Source organism: Aegilops tauschii, chromosome 7 (genome assembly GCF_002575655.3).
Source record: "Aegilops tauschii subsp. strangulata cultivar AL8/78 chromosome 7, Aet v6.0, whole genome shotgun sequence".
In the NCBI taxonomy this organism is placed as follows: Eukaryota; Viridiplantae; Streptophyta; class Magnoliopsida; order Poales; family Poaceae; genus Aegilops; species Aegilops tauschii.
Genome location: NC_053041.3, coordinates 545,964,762 through 545,972,421, shown reverse-complemented (window position 1 = coordinate 545,972,421; position 7,660 = coordinate 545,964,762). Strand labels below are relative to the sequence as shown.

The window sequence follows — 7,660 nt, the reverse complement described above, 5'->3', positions numbered from 1 at the left end:
CGAGTAAAGAGACTTGCCGGTAACGAGATTGAACGAGGTATTGGGATACCGACGATCGAATCTCGGGCAAGTAACATACCGATAGACAAAGGGAATTGTATACGGGATTGATTGAATCCCCGACATCGTGGTTCATCCGATGAGATCATCGTGGAACATGTGGGAGCCAACATGGGTATCCAGATCCCGCTGTTGGTTATTGGCCGGAGAACGTCACGGTCATGTCTGCATGGTTCCCGAACCCGTAGGGTCTATACACTTAAGGTTCGGTGACGCTAGAGTTGTTATGGGAAATGGTATGTGGTTACCGAAGGTTGTTCGGAGTCCCGGATGAGATCCCGGAAATTACGAGGAGCTCCGGAATGGTCCGAAGGTGAAGATCAGTATATTGGACGAAGGGTATTGGAGTCCGGAATTGTTCCGGGGGTACCAGGCTATGGCCAGCATGTCCGAAAGGGGTTTCGGAGGCCCTGGCAAGCGTTGGGGGGCCTTATGGGCCAAGGGGAAGGGGCAATCCAGCCCACTAAGGGGCTTTCCGCCCCTCCCAACCCCTCTCACGTAACCAGGAGAGGTGGGGGCGCCACCCCTAGGGCAGCCGCCCCTCCCGGCTTGGGGGGCAAGTTTCCTAGGGGGTAGGGGCGCCCAAACCCATCTAGGGTTTCCCCTGGCCGCCTCCTCCTCCTCTAGATCCATCTAGAGGGGCCGGCCCCCTCTCCCCTTCCCCCTATATACAGTGAGGGGTGGGAGGGCAGCCACACCCTTCCCTTGGCGCAGCCCCCTTCCTCCTCATACATCTCCTCCTCCTCCGTAGTGCTTAGCGAAGCTCTGCCGGAGAACCACAATCTCCATTGCCACCACGCTGTCGTGCTGCTGGAGTTCTCCCTCAACTTCTCCTCTCCCCTTACTGGATCAAGAAGGAGGAGACGTCCCCGGGCTGTACGTGTGTTGAACGCGGAGGCGCCGTCCGTTCAGCGCTAGATCGGATCTTCCGCGATTTGAATCGCCGCGAGTACGACTCCATCAACCGCGTTCTTGTAACGCTTCCGCTTAGCGATCTTCAAGGGTATGAAGATGCACTCCCTCTCTCTCGTTGCTAGCATCTCCTAGATTGATCTTGGTGACACGTAGGAAAATTTTGAATTATTGCTATGTTCCCCAACAAAAAACAACAAGCATAGAAAAAGGGAACAAAAAACCAATGCCCCGGCTCAGGCGCGTCGCCCCTCGCCCACATGCTGCTCACCGCCACGCCCTCGACGGTGCTCACTCGCCTTGTCGACACTAGTCGTAGCTCCCCATGCTCGTGGTCGCAGCACTGCAGATCTACCGTGGATCTTGCATCTCCTGTTGGTTCCCCACACATGCAGCAGTGCGCACCCTCACCCCCCTCCAGGGGCCTACTGAGTTAACTGCAAGAAAGTACCATGCCTGGGGCAATTGTAATGGATCAGTATCACTATTCAGATTTTTTGCAAGTCAGTACCAAGTTTGAGGCTAATCGTTGCAAAACGGGCTAAGCGTCGTATAACGCTGTATTGACGTTGTATTTGACCTCCCGGCCCCACCTGTCAGGTGACAAGCTGGCGAACCGGCGCGCTGCTCGACTGACTAGGACCGGCCTGGCTCGGTCGGTCTATACGCCTGGGTCGAACATAACTCCCCTCGAACCCTAGCCCCCGCCCCGCTCGAGCTCTCACCCTCCGATTCGCCGCCGACCGCCGCGCAGCCCCCCGCCGCCACCGAGCCATGGTGCACGAGGATGAGAGTAGCGACGAATACTCCTTCCTGCAGTACATGAACTCCTCCGATGACGACGACATGTTGTACCGGGTGAGTGGTGGAGCCAGGGTTTGGGTTAGAGTTTCTGCTTTGGGTATTTGATTCATTTTACTCATGTAGATCCCTGCCAGCATTGAAGACGAAGACTACATGGGCATTGAGACTGGAACCATTGTTCCCTGCGAGCACCATGGGCTGCCATCTGAGAGGCGTGTAGCCTTTGAGTGATTTGAGACGGGCAGGAGGTTCTTAGTCTGTGCTCTGAAAGTAAGATTCTGCACTTTCTATGTTCTTTGTATTAAAATGAGTTGGTAGTAGCCCCATAGTATTAAAAATGGTAGTAATTTGGTTCAAGTAAGATTTTGTTCTTGTGATTGTCATTCTTTAGCGAATTAGTAGTACTGATGCACTAATGCTGATCATTGGAGTAGGCATGTGTTAATTTTATATGTGGCCAGGAGCTTAGTTTTTAGTGCACATCATTGTTTAATAGGACATCTATGTGATTGTTTAGTGCTTTATAGCTGTTGTACTTTTTGTAATAATTATCTAAATTGGCTATGAGATTGGGTTGTAGTGCACATGTTGTGTTGTTCTTTAGGTCATTGTTAATTGTAGTATTTGATTGAAATTCAGTTAGATAGTTTCGTTTTTCTTTAGTTCTTTACTTAAAATCATATTCTTTAATTATAATATTTAGTGTAGGTGTGATGTTCTGTACAATCATATTCTTTAACAAATATAAGTGTTGAATATATTGTGGGAAGGTCAGAACTGTGGTTTTGTTCAATGGGTTGACCCAGAGTGGCCTCCTACAATGCAGAATGCATTGTTGAAGCTATGGGAAATGTATCAAGACAACAGGAGTGATAGGAGGAAGGATAACCTGGAGAGTTCACTCACTATTCACCATTTGATAGAAGAAAAAAATAACTGGAGGCCAACTATGACAAATTAGTTGAAGATGGTCATCAACTTTTCAATGCCCAAGAGGATAGGGTGTTGGATTTTAGATATTTGTAGTCTAAGATGGAGAGTGCAGAGGAGAGGAGAGCTGAGGTGACCAACTCAGTTGTCTCAGATATGAAGACAGAGATGGAGAAGAAAGAGGCAGAGATCTTCAAGCTGCAAGAGAAGTATGCAGTCCTTATGAACCTGACAAAAGCTCAAGGCACTGTCATCAGGAACCTGAAGTTCAACCATTTGAAAGAGAAGGAAGTGCTTAGTGCAGCCATGAGGAACTTGCAGTTCCAAGTTGATGAACTCACTAAGTCTTAGGAAAAGCTCACCCAAGATAATCTCAAGCTGAAGCAAGTTGATGAACTCACTAAGTCTTAGGAAAAGCTCACCCAAGAGAATCTCCAGCTGAAGGATCACATTGGTGATCTGAAGAAGGGACATGATAAGCTCACCCAAGAGAATCTCCAGCTGAAGGATCACATGGGTGATCTGAAAAAGGGACATGACAAGCTCACTAAAGATAGGGCTCAGCTCAAGCTTCAGATTGCTATTCTGTTGAAAGCAGAGGAGAAGAACAAGCAGAAGGTGAAGGGGATCCAGGCCATCTTGGATGAATGAACAAGATGAAGGGGATCTAGGCCATCTTGGATGAATGAACAAGATGAAGAGGCTGCTTAGCTGACCTTTTGTGAAGTACTATTATTACCTAGTAAATTTGAACAATGGATCTGTTCTGTATGAGTTTCTGTATGGATCTTTTAGTTGGAATTATGGTTCTGTAAGAATCTATTAAGTATGTTGCTTTAAGTTGTGAACTATGTTGAACTCCAGTATGTTATGTTAGATGGTTGAAGTTATCTAAGATGCATTATCTTGCTTTCATAGATGCTTCATAGATTGGTGAAGTTATGAAGTTTTATCATCTTTGTGTCTTTCATAGATGGATGTAGTTATATGATCTATGTTGAAACCTTTTGTGAAGTACTGTTATTACCTAGTAAATTTGAACACTTTGGCTTTTTTGGGCTCCCTCGATGTTGAGAACCCCTAAACCTAACACTTTGGCTTTTTTGGGTTCCATCGATGCCGACAACCCTAAACCCTAACACTTGGCTTTTTTGGGTTCCATCGATGTCGAGAACCCCTAAACCTAACACTTTGGCTTTTTAGGGTTCCATCGATGCTGACAAGCCTAAACCTAACACTTTGGCTTTTTAGGGTTCCGTCGATGTCAAGAACCCCAAAACCTAACACTTTGGCTTTTTGGGGTTCCGTCGATGTCGAGAACCCCTAAACCTAACACATTGGCTTTTTTGGGTTTCGTCGATGTCGAGAACCCCTAAACCTAACACTTTGGCTTTTTAGGGTTCCGTTGATGTCAAGAACGCCTAAACCTAACACTTTGGCTTTTTTGGGTCCACCGATGTCGAGAACCCCTAAACCTAACACTTTTCTGAGAGCATTTTCTCATAACAGAAAGCATTGCTCATAGCAAATGTATTACACACCAGGAGGGGAGAAGCATAGTTCATAACAAAACGAGTACTCTAACAGAAAACATGTCAACCCAAAATAAAAATTGTTTTGAAACATACGTAACTTGCCCCCTCATCTCCTGGGCATCACTGACATAGTTTAGAAACATGACTCATGACACTCAGGTATTTCCACTTGCAGTAAAAAAGGCCATCCATCCAGAATGACTTGTTGGGCCAGCAGAAGTAGAAGCTCCAGCAGCAGATCTTGGTGTAGAGAAAGGCCTTGAATACCTTTCAGCGGCATGTCTTGCAAATGGATGTTGTGATCTAGCAGGAGCAGCCTGTGATCTTGCAGGTGCAGTACCTTCATCAGCATTCCTTGATCTTGCTGATGCCTTGCAAAAATGAAGGAAACATGATGCTAGTTAACAAGCTGGTGGCTCTATGAGGAAGGAAACATACAGAAAATACAAAACATTGTACTAGTTAACAAGGGGATTACCACATGCTTATTTTTCATCAAAGCCAACTCTGGTTTCAATTGTTTGGTGCAACTGGTGTACCTATGGCCTTGGAGCCTAGAGTTGCTGCATGTTTTAGTGGCCATTCTTGAACTCTCCTTTGACTTTGGAACCTCAAATATGCCCTTTATCCTATTCTGTTTCTTTCTTCCCTTCTTCACATGAAATTTATGTGGCTCTATGTCTGGTCCAGTTGTCTTTGTCCAATCATGTTCACCAGGAATATGATATATCATTGGTTCGTATGCTGCTCGGTAAAAAGGTTTTTTGAAGAATTTGCACACATAGTCCTCTGGAAACCTTTTTGCCTTGTTAATTGCTGATATTGCATGGTTGCATGGTGTGCCACCCAGGTTCCACTGTCTACAACCACATGTATGAAGTTCCAAGTTGAAAACATGTGTTTGCTGCCCATTGGTTACTTGCCATAGATTAACACCAGCTTGAATGGGTTTGCAGAATCTGACCCTTTCCTTTTCCACCTCTAGCTTCTCAGCATAATGGGGTGTGATCTCCCATAGAGCTTCCTTTCCACTCTCTCTATTCCTATGCCACCTCACCATCTACTACTTAATACCATCAACCATAGTCCTAATAGGTTTTGTCCTATAATCAAGGATGTACTTGTTGAACACCTCAGATAGGTTGTTAACAACCAAGTCTGTCTTACAGTTAGTGTCAAAAGCATGCATAGCCCAATATCTTGCAGGTATTCCACTCAGCCACTTCCAAGCTTCATCACTCTCATTTTTCAGATCATTCATTACAATGATAAACTTGTGTTGGTTATAAGCATAGCTAGCATTATCCATGCATTTCTTAAGATCTTCACCCCTAAACCCAGCATTCTGGAAGTTTCCATACATGTGTCTAAGGCAAAATCTTTGGTGGCAGTTTGGAAATACTTGATTAATTGCATTTAGTAGCCCCTGTTGACATATCATATCATACTAAACTACCGACATTATAGTATAAGGACCAACTTTGCATAAAGATAAACAAGAGGATGCATGCATACCTTCTGTCTATCAAACATGATAATATAAGAACCAAATTGTCCAACTTCTCCTCCTAGACATATCTTCAGTTGGTGCAGAAACCAACACCAGTTTGTTGCATCCTCTTGTCGCACGATACCAAATGCCAGTGGGAAAATGTTGTTGTTGCCATCTCTGCCAGTGGCAACAAGTATTTGAGCTCCAGTGGTGAGCTTAATAAAGCAGCCATCAACACCTATTTTATATGAAAAGACCAAATTTAGTAACTACTAATCTACTCACTATATAACAAGGAGCTCCAGTACTTGTTGAATGCCTCGAATATTTCATCTAAAAGCAAGGAGCAAGTTTATACACTATATAACACTATTAAACAAACTAGTAAATAAGGCATATGAACATGTATGTCACCTACAAGCAAATGTGCCATGTACATTAACGGAACCTACTAAATAAATCATATAAACATGTCACTAACCAATGAATGGTTTGCATCCATTGAGAAAGCCCTCCCTTGCTCCATTGGCGTCGAAGAACATAGCATGAAACCTTGGTCTTGGATGTGGTATTTTTGTAGTAGGTTTTGGATTTACAGTTGTAACTATAACTCTACTCCCAGGGTTTGTATCCATGATGGTTTGAGCATAGTCCCTCAGCCTGGGATACTGTTTCTTGTGCTCTCCTAGAACAGCCTCTACAGCAAGGGTTTTGGCCCTGTAGGCCATGTGCCTGGGCACATCAACACCATACTTCTCATTGCAATTGTCAATCAGAGTCATTATACTTGTGTTTGGATTAGACCTGAACAATGGCTCATATGTCTGTGCAAGCCACTTTGCACTAACCCTTGATGTATCTGTACTGCTAGGGCAAGTGTCCTGCAACCTCATCTTTTTATTACAAATGTCTTCTCCCCTTTGATAACTGCTGCAACTATGAAGAACTGACAATGCTCTTGTTGGCAGCAAACAATGATCCTTTTGTCTGAGTTTCTATGATACCTAAAATTTCTGGCCTGTGTAATGTGCAAGCTCAACAGAGCATCTCTGAATTGCTACTGTTTTTTAAAACACATGTGCATACATAACTGCTGATGTGGTTGCTCCAGTTAGTCATTATACCATATCCTTGCTGGCCTTTTCATGGCCCTGCTCTTCCTTCCTTTTAGTAGGACAAATGCTAGTGGCTCATATCCATCATCTTTACTGTCCAATAGCAACCCAGTATCTTCTTCATCTGATGATGGTCTGAAATCAGGTTTCAAGTCCCCTAACACATTAGAATGTGACCTAGTGGTGGGGCCTCTCCTAACTGGCAGCTTTTGCCTCTTTCTGGAAGGTTCTTTCATGGGTGGTTCCTTCTATGAATCTTCCTCCTCATCCTCCTCAATCTCAAACAACTCCTCAACCTTAGTGTCACCCTCATAATGTAGTTGTTCCATTTCTGAATCTTCATTTGTATCTTCATCTGAATCTTCATCCTCTTCTAGTTCTTTCTCTGCTATCCTCTTTCCCTCTATTGTCTTTGTGTCTTTAGCAATCATGTACTTCTTCATGCAGAAAGGGTTGTTGTCACTGTCATATGCACCCTCAGAGTCATCATTAGTCTTATATCCCTCTGAAAGGATCGAGATGGACCTAGAGGGGGGTGAATAGGTACAATTACAAATTTTTAATTGTTACTTAGCAATTTTAGGCAATAATGCGGAATATGAAATTGAGCCTAACAGTTGCAAGTGAGATGCTAGGAGCTAAGCAAGATAGTCAAGTAACACAACTAAATGAATAAGCAAACACAATAGATATAAGTGAGGATTAAATGACAAGTAACCACAAGTAAAGAGTTAGGGTTAGGAATAACCGCAACTCCAAGAGACGAGGATGTATGCCGATGTTCACTTCCTTGGAGGAAAGCTAATCACCGT

At 44.2% G+C, this 7,660-nt stretch overlaps 1 protein-coding gene across 1 annotated transcript; it reads right to left on the bottom strand.

Moving 5' to 3' along the window:
* Positions 1-5,304: 5,304 nt before the first annotated feature.
* On the bottom strand, positions 5,305-7,084 carry LOC141027368 (uncharacterized). Its single transcript, XM_073504374.1, has 5 exons — positions 6,858-7,084; positions 6,685-6,751; positions 6,215-6,485; positions 5,757-5,971; positions 5,305-5,667 (listed from the first exon to the last, which is right to left on the bottom strand). Exons 1-5 carry the CDS (start codon positions 7,082-7,084, stop codon positions 5,305-5,307), a joined length of 1,143 nt encoding a protein of 380 aa, XP_073360475.1.
* Positions 7,085-7,660: the final 576 nt, after the last annotated feature.